Source organism: Dendropsophus ebraccatus, chromosome 15 (assembly GCF_027789765.1).
Source record: "Dendropsophus ebraccatus isolate aDenEbr1 chromosome 15, aDenEbr1.pat, whole genome shotgun sequence".
In the NCBI taxonomy this organism is placed as follows: Eukaryota; Metazoa; Chordata; class Amphibia; order Anura; family Hylidae; genus Dendropsophus; species Dendropsophus ebraccatus.
The window spans coordinates 71,017,510-71,034,337 of NC_091468.1; the positions used below are offsets into that span (position 1 = coordinate 71,017,510).

Here is a 16,828-nt window from a genome sequence, read left to right on the forward strand (position 1 = left end):
TCTGCAGAGCCCCCTGTGTGTTGGGCCGGTACGTGTAGTTCTGCAGAGCCCCCTGTGTGTTGTGCTCGTACGTGTAGTTCTGCAGAGCCCCCTGTGTGTTGTGCTCATACGTGTAGTTCTGCAGAGCCCCCTGTGTGTTGTGCTCGTATGTGTAGTTCTGCAGAGCCCCCTGTGTGTTGTGCTCATACGTGTAGTTCTGCAGAGCCCCCTGTGTGTTGTGCTCGTATGTGTAGTTCTGCAGAGCCCCCTGTGTGTTGTGCTCATACGTGTAGTTCTGCAGAGCCCCCTGTGTGTTGTGCTCGTATGTGTAGTTCTGCAGAGCCCCCTGTGTGTTGGGCCGGTACGTGTAGTTCTGCAGAGCCCCCTGTGTGTTGTGCTCGTACGTGTAGTTCTGCAGAGCCCCCTGTGTGTTGTGCTCGTACGTGTAGTTCTGCAGAGCCCCCTGTGTGTTGTGCTCGTATGTGTAGTTCTGCAGAGCCCCCTGTGTGTTGGGCCGGTACGTGTAGTTCTGCAGAGCCCCCTGTGTGTTGTGCTCGTACGTGTAGTTCTGCAGAGCCCCCTGTGTGTTGTGCTCGTACGTGTAGTTCTGCAGAGCCCCCTGTGTGTTGTGCTCGTACGTGTAGTTCTGCAGAGCCCCCTGTGTGTTGTGCTCGTACGTGTAGTTCTGCAGAGCCCCCTGTGTGTTGTGCTCGTACGTGTAGTTCTGCAGAGCCCCCTGTGTGTTGGGCCGATACGTGTAGTTCTGCAGAGCCCCCTGTGTGTTGGGCCGATACGTGTAGTTCTGCAGAGCCCCCTGTGTGTTGGGCCGATACGTGTAGTTCTGCAGAGCCCCCTGTGTGTTGGGCCGATACGTGTGCATCCGTTTTTCCATAGACTTCCATTATCAATAAACGATCAAAATGCATCTTCCTTTTTTTTTTTTTTTTTTTTTTTTTACTTGCACCAAAACATGGTCGACCGTATTTTTGCGTACGCTAATTAAAGATGCTTTTTAATCCTTTTTTTTAACATAGAAATCAAAGGAAAAAACGGATCAAAATGAATTTACGCAAATGCATCTGTTTTTTTTCATCTTTTTTTTTTTTTTTTTTTTGCATAACACAAACGAAAAAAAGTATTGCAAAAACAGTGTGTGAACCCAGCCTAACACATCCATGATCCTAGTCATTGTGGACCTGTTATGGCTCCTGTCATGTGACAGTCTGGGGTGATGGCTTGCAGTATATGTGATATCCTTACATACACAGGGTTTTTTACTTTATGTTCTTGTCTTGTAGAATGTTTGAAGCGCACATCGAGGGATACAATGGAAATGATCCACTGGAACCATGGGACAGGTCAGTCATATAACAGCATTCTCCTGATTGACCCTATAAGAGCTACGTCCACTAATGCAGAGCAGACTCCAGCCTTGTGTTACGTGTCCGGCCGTTCATACTGAATACTGCTCATATACTAATAGCTGTGCTGTCTCCGCATGGTGGAATGGTACGGCCCGATGATATAACCATGTAATGCGCTCATAGCTTAAAGGGGAACTATCAGCAGGTTAGAGGAATTAAACCTGCTGATATGTCCCTATTGCACAGGAGACGCTGAGGAGGAAGGGGTGTCTCTTATAGCCTGTCTCTTGTAGCCTGCTGCCTCTTGTAGCCTGCTGCCTCTTGTAGCCTGCTGCCTCTTGTAGCCTGCCTCTTACCTCCCTCCTCGCCGCCATTCTGGTGCAGTTAGTTTGCTCCACAGTCCGGTGAGACCGTTAGGAGCACTGCCCCCTCTTATAGCTCTGATCTGGCCCGAGCTGGCCCACTCCTTCTAATGATAGTCACTGGAGTGGGCCACATTGTTGCTATGGGGGCTGGCAGTGGTCTTAACAGACCGTGGAGCAAACTACTAACTGCACCGGAACGGCACCAAAGAGGAAGGTAAGAGACGCGGCGGCAGGTCCAAATCCTGTGTAGCGGTCAGGCAGAGGTCAGTCAGAACCGTTCCTCTGCGACTTTCTTGATTGCCTTCTTTCTATCAGACGGATGGAGGAGCTGACGGCAGTAACCGGGACCGGGAAAGATCTAGGTTTACTAAAACTTTGTTTTCCTGGGACACTTGTAGTGGCTCTGGAGACCTGGCCGTCTGGCTTTCTCATCACATCCTGGGTTCTATAAATTACTCTTTCCTAGGTATGAGTCAGTAATAATATAAGTATATAAGTGAAGCACTCCCCTTCCTTGCCTTTCCCTATTTCTTTATATGCTGATCTCTTTAGGACACAATTTAAAGAAGCAGTTTACAAAAAATGTTTATTGGCCCCCCTGTTAGGTGCTGGCGCGTATACTTACCACAGGTTATCGGTGTCCTATGGTGCGGCTCCATTCCAGTCCCGCGGCACCGTTCAAATCCGGCGCACGCTCACGTAAGCCGCTGCTGTGACCCCTCTTCTGCCTCCTGTGATTGAACACTGGAAGTCACGCACTTCAATGCATCCTCTATGGAAGCATGTGACTTCCAGCGTTCAATCACAGGAGACATAAGAGGAGTCACAGCAGCGGCTGACATGAGACGGATTCGAACGGGGCCGCGGGACCGGAACAGGGCCGGTCTGCGGTACACCAATCACCTGCAGTGAGTATATACGCCAGCGCCTAGAGGAGGGGGGGGCCAATAAAAAAAAATTTGTGAACTGCTTCTTTAATAATACTGACAATAGTCTCAAAGGAGACCTGTCACCCCCCTGTGCCGAGGTGACAGGCTCCCGACCCCCAGCTAGATCCCCTTATACTGACCTGATCCCTCTGAGTCCCGCTCCCGGAGCCGGAGATATACTGGTCAGAAGCCGGAGCGCGCGCTGTGGAGATGAGTCCGGCGTCCTTAGAGAATGAATGGAGCAGTGCGTGCGCTGCAGAGATGAGTCCGGCTCCATTCATTCCCTATCTCAACAGCGCGCCGGCTTCTGACCAGGATATCTCCGGCTCCGGGAGCGGGACTCAGAGGGATCAGGTCAGTATAAGGGGATCTAGCTGGGGGTCGGGAGCCTGTCCCCCCGGCACGGGGGATGACAGGTCCTCTTTAAGTTATTACAATATTTTGTACTTTGGTGTTTTGTTGGAACAAACTGTCTCTGTGGACTGATTTTATTTTTTGTCCCTGCATCTCCTTATGAATCCGTATGGATAGATAAGATTATTATTAACTGACTTTTTCTTCTATATGACGACCTTAGAGGTCTGTTTGTATAATTCTGTGCCGTCTTGAGTAGTAAAATCATATTTACCCCCCCAAAAAAACAAAACCCTGCTCCTTTGCTGACAGTCTGTGGACGTGCCGGCCTGCACAGTTTCACATCAGGGGAGCTTCTTTTTTTCTTAGATATAAGAATGATGGTATTAGATGTCCTGTTTTATCTCCTAGATATTTGCTGTGGGCTGAAGAGGCGCTCCCTCCACACGAGAAGAGGAATATTCTGTACTTGTTGGAGCGTCTAGTTCGAAGCTTTATAGGAGACAAGAGATACTGCAATGATGAGCGATACCTCAGATACTGCCTGCGATTTGTGAGTGTCTCATGCAGACTGTGTTGTGTAGTGCGGGGGACTGTCACATTACGGCTGCTGGTTTTAGATGCTCCTTTACTTTTTTATATAAGATTGTTCTGTTTTATTTTTGGCTTCTTCATAGGCAGAGACAATGGACGAGCCTACACAGTTCTTTGAGTACCTGTACGGCCGAGGGATCGGTGCCACCTCTGCCAGTCTACATGTTATCTGGGCTCAGCACCTGGAAGCGAAGGGCGACGTCCATAATGCAAGCCTCCTCTACAATAAAGCTTACGAAAACAGGGCAGAGCCGAAGGATCTCTTGGATAACCACCACAGGTTAGATCAGGATACTCTGCAGTTCATAAGGGGCACTAGATTCCTAAAGAGGTCCTGGCAATGTATGTTTTTGGAAACACATTTTTAGAGAACTTTTTGATATATTTTTCTCTTCTCTCCCTATGACGGCAAGCCCTGTATTAGGCAGGGTGCCGTCATGAGCTCGCAGAAAAGAAATTACCGGTTGGTAATCTTGTTTTCCAGTCAATCTAGATATTGGAGACCACCAATATTAAGGCTGCATGCACATATCCATGATACAGGGTCAGAAAGCATACTTAACCGCCTCCCTGTGAAATAACCCCTGCAAAGGTCACAGAACATGACCAGAAAGCTTTCCCACTCATGCCAATGAATGGGAAACTGCTTTTTTTTTTAGTACAGCAAATTTTTGAAATTCTATGGCTATGACCTGTATTGTTAGATGATATATCTATCGGTATTTGTCTACACTGTTAATGGTACTCTTCTATTTTGTTTCTTTTCTTCTTGACATTTTAGAGCATTTCAGATGAGGATTTCTCAAAAGAATAAACCAGCTCAAGGTAAAAGAGTTCAAAATGATGATAAAGAAGCACTCTTAAGTAGACCATAGTTTACCCTGTCATTTAGGAGACCTGTCAGGCGACTCCACTGGACATTGTGCATTTATCCAAGTGTGTGAACAGTTCTGTAATGCTTGTTGGGCAGGTTAGTTATACAGTAGCATCACCAGTATCTGTCAGCTGCAATTCTCCGTACTACAAGCAGGCAATGCGGCCTCCTGTTATCTCCTGGGCTCTGGTACAGTCAATCTGTGGTTCCATAACACAAAGAAGGTGAATTACATCTGACAGATTCACTTTTAAGTCTGTTCGGCATGGGATGTCTCCTGGTGGTCACTTTCTTCATTTACTGCTTTTTCAGTAGTGATGCGACCCGTTAAAATAAACGGACTTTCGAGCATGGATAATAATCTTTGTGTAACAGCACATGGTACAACCCCCCTCCCCCTTCTAGAACTAGATGCTGAAGTGATGAATTTGTTTTTTTGCTTATTTCTGTAGATAATCCCGTACAGCCCCTGAGGGAATCCAGGATTGTCAATCAGATGGCACCAGCCGCAGAGGTTGAGCCCTCAGTAATTGACAAATGTCAGGTAAATATTCTGTAATATATTCTGTGCATTAAACATATTAGTTATTTCTATGGTGACCATGAGGAATCCATAATCATCTCAAAAACATTTGTGTTATGGATTCCCTATTGTTAATAAAGGGGTCCATGCAACCGCCGACAGCTGTAGTGTTGTCATTGATGCCTGCGGACAGCTGTGTGAATGTGGTCTGGGGGTCATTAAAGTCAGTTGTGCCTGTGCACTCTTATGCTGCCATTGTATTTTGATAGTTGTGCTCTGGATGGTATAATTGGGAAGTGAAATGAGGCCTAGTAGCCCACATGAGAAACTACACTAAATGTCTGACAGCCCCTATAGACATTAGGCTGATGGGAGATCCCACCTGAACTCCTGTATATATGGCAGATTCAGGGTAATATGATAATGCCTGGATACATCCACAGCTCATTGCCAAAGGTCCCACAACTAACACCCACAGCAAAAGGCTGACATTAATATTGTTGTAGACTATCCTTGAAACACGATTCCTTTATATAGATAACTTCATTAAAGTGTACCTGTCATTAACCTTAAAAATCTAAATCTGCGTGGGATGTAAAATAAAGTGGAGACTGGACCTTCAGGAGACTAGGCCTGGATACAGTAAGTATAGCTGTTATATAGCTGCCTTCAGGAGACTGGACCTGGATACAGTAAGTATAGCTGTTATATAGCTGCCTTCAGGAGACTGGACCTGGATACAGTAAGTATACAGGTTATATAGCTGCCTTCAGAGACTGGACCTGGATACAGTAAGTATACAGGTTATATAGCTGCCTTCAGAGACTGGACCTGGATACAGAAAGTATAGCTTTGTTAAAAAGCATGAGAACAAAAAAAAAATTGCTGTAAATTGCAGACATGCTTTATATCACGTGCCCTGCTGATTTAGATTTTGAAAATTAGAATGACAGCAACACTTTAAAGTCTCCTATTCCATACCACTTAAAGGGGTATAACAGCCTGATGTACTTGATATGCTTCTATTCACCGATGGCTTTCCTTCCACATACAGCAAACAGAAATTGCAGAATGCAGGGTTACACCAGGAACGGTAAGGAGTAGAGAGGTGATGACAATGACTGCAGGAGAGGACTACGTAGTGGATGTTTGTAGTCTGTTCCAGTGGAGACACCAAGGCCTGTAAAGAGCTTAAACCAAAAACCCACAGGAGTGTTTTACTATTTGCAGAGTTGTCCTTTTAATTTTACATGCAAGCTAACGCTGTTTTAGCAGTGGGACGTGGCCTTTACTACAGATTTATTTTTATTTTTTTTTTTTTAGGCTGGACTTTTGCCCTTATTGTTTTGTCATGATATGCTATACATATAAATATGATTTTATTTCTCATCTTAATACTTTCCCCATTTAGAATCCTGTTGGAATTCAGAATGCATTGGTTAAAGAAACTGAAGTGCCCATCAGTCGAGACGAGCCCATTGTGTAAGTGTTCTCTCCGCTGTTGACATATCTTGGCAGAAACCACTTGAGAGTTTAACAATATTCAGAAGATTAATCCCCACTGTACTTGCACTGTGGCCTAATTTCTAGAAATGACAGCTTATAAGCGTACATGCAGTTAAAGGGGAACTCCAGTGAATTAGATTTTTTTTTTTATTAATTTGAAATCAACTGGTACCTGAAAACCCATAAGTACACTTTGTAATTTTTTTTTCTATCCAGGAACACTTATGTGACCATCTCCAGGTCGGCTGTGGTACCTCAGCAAGTTTCAGCTTCAAATGCAGATATTAAACAGGTTCCCATGTACTGCAAGGACAAGCTTGTCTTAGGCGATTCTGAGCTGTCCCTTGAAGAATTCAGAGCAATCATCTACAGAAAGAAACAGGAGCAACGAGACAAGATGCATGAGTGGGGTAATCCTCCTCCAGTTCTGGATACACTCTATTCCCTTGTAATGTTGAGGTTATTCATCTGCTGTAACCACTGGGCGTTCGGACCTAGTTGGTGGGATCATCCACAATGTTTTTTGTGCATACAGTACAAACAAAGGAAACAAAAAATAGCATTGTATAAATGTAAACAGAACTAGCCATGTAAATGTAATACCGTTTAGATATAGGTAAAACACACTCAGATGTATAAGGCAAAAGCATGAAAAACATTGTGACATAAACCAACATGAATAACTGCTTAATGTAAGATGCCATCACACACAATAGACAAAGGCACTTAAAAGAAGGGGAAAAACAGTGGGGTAGGGAAGGGGGGAATGGAAGGAACATATCTGAGAGCTAGTGTGGGCCCAAACAGAGTCACAGTATAAGCTGCCTGTTCAGTGACACAGTAAGTGGCTCAAGACACCTAATGTCTCTTATCCTGGCCAACAAATCATCAAAGGATGGAGGGGGGGGGGGGGGTCTGTTACAATTACAAGGAATGAGCGACTTATGGTGCATTTACACAGAGAAGTTTATCTGACAGATTTTGGAAGCCAAAGCCAGGAATGGATTTCAGAAGAGGAGAAATCTCAGACTTCTATGACCTGTTCTGTTTATAGTCTGTTTGTGGCTTTGGCTTCAAAGATCTGTCAGATAAATCTGTTTAAATGCACCCTTAGAAGCAGTTAATATCTGAAGCATAAATTTAGTAGATTTTTTGCACCAAAGCTTTAGGCGTAACATTAAATAGAAAGACCAAAGGGTCCAAACGAATGTGAATATTAAGGACTGAGGAAAGTAATGCTGCCACTGGGGACCAATAGCCTGTAATAAGAGAGCAGTCCAAGAAGATATGGATAAGACAGGGAGCTCACTGAGCCGTTGCATCTCCAGCACACTGGCGGGATGTTACTGTTTAGCTTATATAGCAGTTCAGGGGTGTGATACCAACACATCAACAATTTGTAGTGGGTCTCTTTGTAGTTTGTGCAGATTGATGAGGACGCTGCCCTGCCCCATATCACTTGCCACAGCTCGGGTGTAATCGCCATAACCAATGACTCTTCCCGTGTATCCATATATTTATGCTGGACCGGTGAGTCCCCCACAGGCGAGTTCAGAATTTGGTAAATAGCAGAGATTAGACCCCTAGTAGACCCATCAGCCCTAATTGGCTGCTCCAAAGTCATTGGTTTTGAGACCGTGAGGGGGCCAAAGACTGACTGCATGAAGTGCCTAATACCGAGATAGGGAAGGTACTCCGACCCAGGTAGAGCATGGTTTTCTCAGAGTCTTTCAAAGGGTAGAAGGATCTGTGTAATTGGATCAACTATGTCCGCAAAATGCAACAGTTTCTTTACTTAGCTAATGCCGTACTGTCGGAGGGGGACATGCCAACCAACAGAGGGTGAAAGTAAGAAGGGGGATCATCTACTTTATGAGCCTTTTTGCATTAAAGTACTTAAAATAAATGAAAACATATTGGAAAACGGAATAATAATGACTGGAAGATATCACAGCTACTGCTAGATGGTTACTGTACATATGGGCAACCTGACAGGGAGGCGTATGAGAGACTTGCAGCCTGTAAAATGGTCATTTTTAATAGGCTTTGCATAGAATTTTAGATAGGCTTTGCAATATTAGGCTTTGCATAGCAATATTTAGAAGCTTAGAAAGGAGGGGAGGTAGAAAAGGAGCTGCACTTGTAGTGGTGAGCAGATCTGCCATAGGCTTTATCTGTTTCTCTGGCAGCCACGGGGAATCAAACTCTGAGCATTTTGGGCTTGGAAAGTGTTACCGAACTTGAACATTTGCCAGGTCCGCTCAACACTAATTGTAAATGAAGACGTGGAGCACAATTTGGGTCATCAGACGTGGACAGGGACGGTTGTAATGTGTCTCAGTGTCCTAAAGACGTTTTGGGCTAAGCCTGAAGGCTGCTGGTCCACCTGTGCCATTTTTTTTTCATAGTTTTCTAGTTTGCTATTTTTGGACACACTGGTAATCTAAGTATCAGTAAGTAACACTTGTAGCCATAAACACCTGATAAATCAGTTTTACTAGATAACTTAATATTCCTGAAACCCCTCTTACAGCCATTACACATTATAGCTGCACAGCTTGTTATGCCGCATGTGTGAGGTGGCCGCTAGTCTTGGGCATCGGCAGTTTTAATAGAATCTGTATGTATTCATTATTAGCGGAAGAAGAGAAGAAATACATGAAGGTTAAAGAGGAAGCCGCTCTCCACGAGCATCTGCTGAAAGAGAAGATGGAGCAACTAAGCAGCTTGCTGAATGTACAAGTGTCCACAGGTCGCACCTCTCCAGAAGAGAAGAAACCTGTAAGTGCTGCTGGGATTGGTAGTCCACTCGTTCTTTAATCTAATTCCTCTTTCATTCACTTCATAATTGTTTTGACATTTAGAATGAGGAAGTGGCTGCACATAACATGCACTTACCTCCCCGGTTCCAACGTAGGGGTTGCTGTCCCTTGGTCCCCTGGCCGCTGACTGGCTGAGCAGGGCAGACACATCACAACCTGGCTGCCTGCTCAGACAAGGAAGCGACCGGGGAACTGCTGCGCAGGACAGCGGACCCCAGTGCTGGAGTCGGGGAGGTAGGGGCATGTTATCTTCAGCCACCTTCTCTACGACTCTTTTGAAAAAAATGGACTTCTCCTTTTTAAAGAGAAAATAGATCAATCTATTAGGATGTACCGATGACCACTACAGTTTTATCTGCAAGAGTTTGATGCCCATGATATTGCATGGTGAAGGTCATACATCAGTGAGTACTAGATGCCTGACATGGTCATATCCATTAGCTGGTTTACTGGTTTAGAGGAGGTGACCTAGTAACACTTTCTACACATAATAAAACCATTCTTAAACCATTTTGTTTTCTAGCCAGAATAAGAGCTAGGAGACAGATACATAGTGGGCACCTGTATTAGTAAAACAATGTTTCATCAGGTTACCCTATTTGTTGTAAATGGAGATTGCATTTCTTCATGTATCTATAACATGCATTATCTTATTATATTTCCTAAAGGTTCAACCTGTTCCCGTCATGGCAGCCCCATTGGAATTAGAAGCACCTAATCTCCCAGTTCAGACTATTTTAAGCTTGCATCAAGCTCCCATGTCTGCAACTCCCAAAGAGATACCTGCTCGTCCCGCGCCACAACCTTCTCCGTCTCTTGGAACTGTGAGTGTTAGCCAAGCCGGCATCGTTCCTGCAGGGCACCAGCTGTCGCTGCTCTCTGCTCCAGTACAGCATAACAGCTCCGTACAGCAAAGACCTGATCCAGTTTCGCAGCAGACGTTACACATGGCATTGCCTGGCAGTACGATAATGAAGCCACCAGCACTCCTAGACAGGTCAGCGTCTGCTATCCCCGATGCATCAAAACCTTCGTAAGTTCAGCTGTGTTAGATTAAAAAGCAATGTTTACTCCTGTTGTCTTGTCAATTCTGCCAACTTTTTTCTTTTAAATTTAAACATAGGTTTCCCAATTCCAGTGCCATAATGGGGAAGTTCCAACCTGGGATGAGAGAAGGTAAGGTTTGTCTCCTTGTAGGTTTTATTCATTTATAGCATTTTCCAAACTCCTTAAAGTGTAACAATCATTTTTAAAACTTGCGTGTCAGTGGGAGTCTAGGTGCTGAGACCCCTGCCGATAGCTAGAAATAAGGGGCACAAGCACCCAGTAGCGTGCGGTCTGCCCCTTCCCCTCCCTTATAACTGCTAATACGAGCAGTCTACGGAATTATGATGGGAACCTATGGAACTTCTGGAACCCAGACCCCTCCGATACGCACTTCTGATATGTTGCTGTGACATGTCAGAAGTTTTTACATATGATAGTTACACTTAAAGCTGTTAATTTGTTAAAGTACAATGAAATGTCAGTATATCACCGTTATCTCAATCACTTTATCATGAATCAGTCAGCCTGATGCTCTATATAATAACGTAATGTACTTGCTTTGTATATCTACTATAATAGGAAACTCTTCTGGGTTAGTAAATACGTCACATATCACTCCGAATACATCACTAGGATATGTGCAGGCGACTCCATCTAAAGTCCTTCCGTCACCCACAGTCAACACAAGGGAAGCGCTGGGTAAGAGAGTATTGCTGTAATAAGCCGGGACAGTGGACTGTTCAGCTCTTCATTCTGTGTGCAAACATATAAGAAAAAAGCAAAACCTGTCCTAAATGATGGACCGAACAGTCAGAAAACCGTATGAACTGTTTAGCATCAGTTCTCTAAACCACTCATGTTGCCTGAACCACGCGGCTTTTTCCAGACCCATCTGCCGTGGTCGGTAGATTTCCACCCATTTTGCTATTGGGAGTGATCGGTCAATCAAGGCTGGGAGGGCAAACTGAAGCCGCCCAATGACTTGTGGTTCAGGCAGCATAGAAGTAGTGATTTTTTTTTTTTCTTTTTTCCTTCCCTTTATCTGTTTTCTTGTATTCATTACTGGGTTTCCTACAGTCCATTTCCTAACCCTTATACACAGTTCTGAACCTAAGCTGATCAGATTACAGCAGTCTGTATCCTGCCTCTATACTACAGACTGCTGTTTTCTGCAAGGTGAAACATTTTTGCCAAACCACTCATGGGTCAGTCGATAAAGTAAGAAAATGTGTTTCTAGCTAAAGAGTCACAATATAAACTGCTCCATAAAAGACTCATTTGTAACAAATATTAAAGGGGTACTCTGGCGAAAAAGTTTCTTTCAAATCAACAGAAAGTTTTATAGATTTGTAATTTGCTTCTAGTAAAAAAATCTCTCCAGTCTTCCAGTACTTGTCAGCTGCTGTATGTCCTGCAGGAAGTGTTTGTTTTCTTTCCATTCTGACCAGAGCAGTAGCAATTCCCCATAGAAAACCTCTTGTGCTGTGGACAGTTACTGACATGGACAGAGGTGGCAGCAGAGAGCACTGTGCCGCAGGGGAGAGAATACACCACTTCCTGCAGAACATTCAGCAGCTGATAAGTACTGAAAGAGTGGAGATTTTTTAAATAGAAGTAAATTACAAATCTTTATAGCTTTCTGACACCAGTTCATTTGACACAAAAAGATTTTTGCCAGAGTACCCCTTTAAGCTACTATACTTGATTCTGTATACAGCTGTCTGTAGTTCTTATGCTTCTGCCTGCAGGTTTCATCATGGACATTTTCCAGACGTCCACTGTCGCTGGTGATGAAGACGACAATCCATTTGAAGCTACTGATTCAAGCAAACCAGATATCGAGGCCTTGTGTAGAAATGACAGTAAGTTTTACAACAAATACTTTGCAATTCAGTCATCCTGTATATTCTAGTTTCTGGACAGTCTGTTAGTGTTAGTCCGTACATCATCCCAGTTTGCATGATATTTACACTGACAGAATACAGCCTGTCCATCCCACATTCTGGTGACTCTCAGCACCAGCCCAGTCATTGAAAGTGCTCCTTATCCTGTTCAGAAGAATAGACCTTGTTCAAGCAAAAGTCCCATGTGCTGCGTTTAAAGTCTATTGTCTTCACTGTTAAAACTTCTGTAACATTAGTAATTTACTTGATTACCAAAAATAAAGTTTTTTTTTTTTTTCTTCTTTACATAGATGCCACAAATTCAGCTGGAGGAGGTTTCCTGAGTCTGCACACTGCCGCTCCCGCATTGCCTTCTGCCTTTTGCATCTTTGAAGATGACACGGCTAAAGTGAAGGGGTCTGTATGCACAGTGGTGTACAGGAATTGTTTGGTGCAACTGAAAGTGTCACTGTCGTTACAAAAAAACTTAACCTGTTATAGAGAAGACATAGAGACATGTCAAATGTTTCATCAGTCCGGGTTTGAGTGTTCACACCTGTACTGATCGGGAGAAGACCACACTGCAATGAATCCACTCTCTGATCCGAGTTAGAAAAAAAAAAAAAAAAAAAAGTCAGACTTGTAATGGAGCTCTATGGAGCCTGACTTTTTTTTTTTTTTTTTTTTTTTTTTTTTTTTCCAGCCATCCCCCACCCCCGTCCTTGGAGTGGGAGCAGAGGCGCTCTTTCTCCTGATCAGTATGTCTGTGAACTCTCAGAACCAGACCGGTGAAAACCATTGACAAGTCCCTGAAATAAAGGTTTTTCTTGTGCCTGTCATTGGGGGACACAGCACCAGTGGGTATAGGCTACTGCCACTAGGAGGCGACACTAGACAGAAGAAGAAGTGACTCCGCCTGGCAGCCTATACCCCTCCTACAGACACCAGGCTAACTCAGTTTTAGTCTAGTGTCCGTATGAGGTAGACACAGGTGCCACGCACCTCTTTATTATTTTAGTTTTATTTCTTTTTCTTTCTTTCTAGGTTATCAGGGGGACCGTCGGCGTGGGCTGCCACACCAGACGTAGCCTCCCCCTGAGGGTGCACTGGAAGTTTTCACTTCCCATGCGCCGGTCACCCGTCCCCCATTGCCAGCTCCCTGCGCAGGATGCCGGTACCCCACCCAGGTGCGAGGTTACCGAGGGGGTGACCCTGCGAGCACCCGAAGACGCCGGACAGGTGAGTAGTCCTGTCCTTGGGGGGGGGGGGTCATCCTGGCTAGGGCAACCAGTAGCCTCTTGCCTGCTCTCCCTAGTCCCCATTGCCACAGTGCACACTTCCCTGCAGCGCAGCCCTCTCTCCTCTATCCCCTGTCCTACTGGACAGGTTGTCTCCTGATCCCCCTTCTCATCTCCCTCCTAGCCTGGGCTGATGCCCACCCCCTTTCATCCAGGAGCCACTGCAGCCCGCAGCGGCTTCATAAGGGACAGCTGGGGGATTGCTGGGCTCCTCTCTCCCTTTCCGGTCGCGTTTTCTGGCGCTCCGCGCCGCCGTCTCACTGCCGCCGGCCTGCCCCACAAATTTAGGCCCCGGCTTCTGCCGGAGCTAGGCCGCGTCGGCGCACGCTAGTGACGTCACTGGGGGCGGGGCGCCCGCCCGTTTTTCGGCTCCTCCCGCCACAGCCCTTTCTCCTATTGGCTACTCTGTAGCCCCCACCTTTTTCCTCCTTGCCCCCTCCCTTCCTCCTCTTGCCGGCAGCAGCTTCAGCTCGTGGCCTCCTGCTGTTATCTCTGCAGTACAGCAGCCTCAGCTCCCTGTGCACAGCAGCAGTCTAGCATCCAGTGCAGCTATTCCAGCGTGCACCAGCTACAGCTTCCAGTGCAGTCGTTCCAGTGCAGCTCCAGCATCCAGTGCAGTCGTTCCAGTGCAGCTCCAGCATCCAGTGCGGCAGCAGCTCCAGCATCCAGTGCGGCAGCAGCTCCAGCATCCAGTGCAGCAGCAACTCCAGGGTCTGGTAGGCTCACCCAGTGGGTGATATTCCCCTCCTCCACTCCCCAGGCTAACAGCCCTAGCTACCATGTCTGGTCCCCGGGATGACCCCCCTAGGCAGCTCGCTCCCGCGGCTGTGGCGACACACTTTGCGTGTGCTCGTTGCAATAAGAAATTCCCCTGTGGTCAGCCTGGTTCCCTCTGCCTGCTATGCCTTAACCCTGGTGCCACTTCCCAGGAGGCCCCCCCTCCAGGTCCTGATGTAGCTTCTCCTGAGTGGGCTAGATCCCTGTCCCAGGCGATCGGTGACCTCTCTAAGCTGTCGCAGGTCATGATCCATGCCATTGAGCGGTTGCCCTCTCAGGCGCCTCCAGCAGCAGGACCCTCCAGGGTATCTCCTGACTCCCCTTCCAGAGGACGGTCTCATAAGAGACCTAGACTCTCTGTCTCACGGTCGCCCTCTAGGTGTTCCTCAGACCTTTCTCCTCCCAGATCCACTGCAGGCGGTTCCGCTTCCCAGCGACCCCTCTCCGCCACCTCGGGGGACCCCTCTGACTCTGCTTCAGAGTCTGACAGGGAGGATCAGCTGGCCTCTGCAGTGCAAGCCTTGATCCGTGCAGTGCGAGACACCTTACATATTGAGGAGGAGTCCTCTTCTACCTCCAAGAGTGAGGTTTCCTTCCGTCGCCAGAAGCGACAGCCATTGGTTTTTCCCAGCCATAAGGATTTTGAGGACCTCCTAGCCAAGGAGTGGAATCACCCTGACCGGCGGATTCCATCCTCTAAGCGTGCCGAGGCTTTGTTTCCCTTCTCCCCTGACCTGGTCACTACATGGACAGTGCCCCCATCTGTGGATCCTCCAGTTTCTCGACTCTCCAAGTCAACTACTCTGCCTCTGGCAGATGGTGCTTCACTCACTGACCCGGTGGACAAGAAAATCGACGCTTTTTCGAAGTCTGTCTTTGTTGCAGCTGGTTCGGCCCTACGTCCTACCTTTGCTGCATCCTGGGTCAGCAAGGCTTGTTCCTCTTGGGCCAGGCAGTTAGTCCATGACCTCTCCCTGGACACCCCGCGTGAGGATCTCCTGTCTCTGGCCTCACAAATTCTACATGCGTCCAAATACTTGTGCGACGCTTCTCAGGAAGCTGCTCGTTTGTCTGCGCGGGCCCTGGCAAACTCTGTAGCCATCCGACGCTCTGTCTGGTTAAAATGCTGGTCAGCTGACGCCGCCTCCAAGAAGGCTCTGACTTCTCTTCCCTTTGCAGGAAACAGACTTTTTGGGGAGCGGCTGGATAAGATAATCTCGGACGCTACGGGGGGGAAGAGCTCCTTGCTTCCTCAAAACCGATCCCGGCGCCCTCAGCCTCCCAGGCGTTCCAGCCGTTTCCGCTCTTTTGAGCCTCCGGCACGTCGTCGCCCGGCTAAGGATACGCCTCCAGCTCCTTCTAGGAAGCCCTCCTTCAAACCCCGCCCCACCTGGCAGCCCCGTTCTCGCCCTTCTAAGGGTCCTGCACCCAAGTCTTCTTCCTGAGGGTCCTTCACCACTCGGGTCTCTCCCTCAAGTAGGGGGTCGTCTGCTCTCCTTCAAGGAGATTTGGCTCGCCCATGTGTCCGATGTGTGGGCTCGGGAGGTGGTGTCCTCAGGGTACAAAATCGAGTTTGTGTGCATTCCACCTCCTCGCTTTTTTCCATCAAATCTCCCACGCTCTTCGGCACGGCTTTCCGAGCTTTTTCGGGCGGTTCAGAATCTCCTAGCTCAAGGAGTTGTGGTCCCAGTTCCTCCCTCCGAGCACTTCCAGGGATTCTATTCCAATCTGTTCACAGTCCCCAAAAAGGACGGCTCGGTCCGTCCTATCCTGGATTTGAAACGGCTGAACAGGTTTGTTCGCCTTCGGCGGTTCCGCATGGAATCCTTGCGGTCGGTGGTCGCGTCTCTAGAGCAGGACGAATTTCTTGCTTCTATAGACATCCGCGACGCCTATCTGCATGTTCCCATCGCAGCCAGTCATCAACGTTTCCTACGTTTCGCCGTCGGTTCTGGACATTTCCAGTTCGTTGCCCTGCCCTTCGGGCTCGCCACGGCGCCTCGGGTCTTTACCAAGATCCTTGCACCTTTGATGGCTCTGCTTCGGTCAAAGGGGGTGGCTGTCCTGCCATACCTGGACGACCTTTTGGTAAAGGGCCGCTCCAAGCAGGACACTTTGTCCAGCCTCCAGATCACACTCGATCTCTTGACCAATTTCGGTTGGGTGATCAATTATCAAAAATCTTCCCTACTTCCCTCCCGCTCTATGGAGTTTCTCGGGATGCTATTCAACACCGAGATGGCCCGCGTCCTCCTTCCTCCAAACAAAGTTGCCTCCCTGCGCTCGGCAGTCTCTCTGCTCCGCTCGGGCGCCCCCTGTTCGATTCGCCTTTGCATGCGAGTCCTGGGCAAGATGGTCTCCTCTTTCGAGGCGATCCCCTTTGCTCAGTTTCATTCGCGCCCTCTGCAGCAAGCGATTCTGTCGCAGTGGGACAGGTCCCCTCTGTCTCTCCACAAGAAGATCCTCCTGTCCCCTGCTGTTCGCAGGGAGCTTCTTTGGTGGTTGACGTCTCC

At 47.3% G+C, this 16,828-nt stretch overlaps 1 protein-coding gene across 1 annotated transcript in view; it reads left to right on the forward strand.

The window, feature by feature from the left end:
* Positions 1–16,828, forward strand: part of BUB1 (BUB1 mitotic checkpoint serine/threonine kinase) — a 30,586-nt gene that overhangs the window by 389 nt on the left and 13,369 nt on the right. The window contains exons 2-14 of the mRNA XM_069955183.1: positions 1,278–1,337; positions 3,403–3,544; positions 3,669–3,865; positions 4,367–4,410; positions 4,912–5,003; positions 6,394–6,464; positions 6,705–6,898; positions 9,127–9,269; positions 9,979–10,343; positions 10,434–10,486; positions 10,937–11,056; positions 12,106–12,219; positions 12,552–12,657. Of these exons, the coding sequence (XP_069811284.1) occupies positions 1,278–1,337; positions 3,403–3,544; positions 3,669–3,865; positions 4,367–4,410; positions 4,912–5,003; positions 6,394–6,464; positions 6,705–6,898; positions 9,127–9,269; positions 9,979–10,343; positions 10,434–10,486; positions 10,937–11,056; positions 12,106–12,219; positions 12,552–12,657 (1,701 nt within the window). The remainder of the gene's footprint in view (positions 1–1,277; positions 1,338–3,402; positions 3,545–3,668; positions 3,866–4,366; positions 4,411–4,911; positions 5,004–6,393; positions 6,465–6,704; positions 6,899–9,126; positions 9,270–9,978; positions 10,344–10,433; positions 10,487–10,936; positions 11,057–12,105; positions 12,220–12,551; positions 12,658–16,828) is intronic.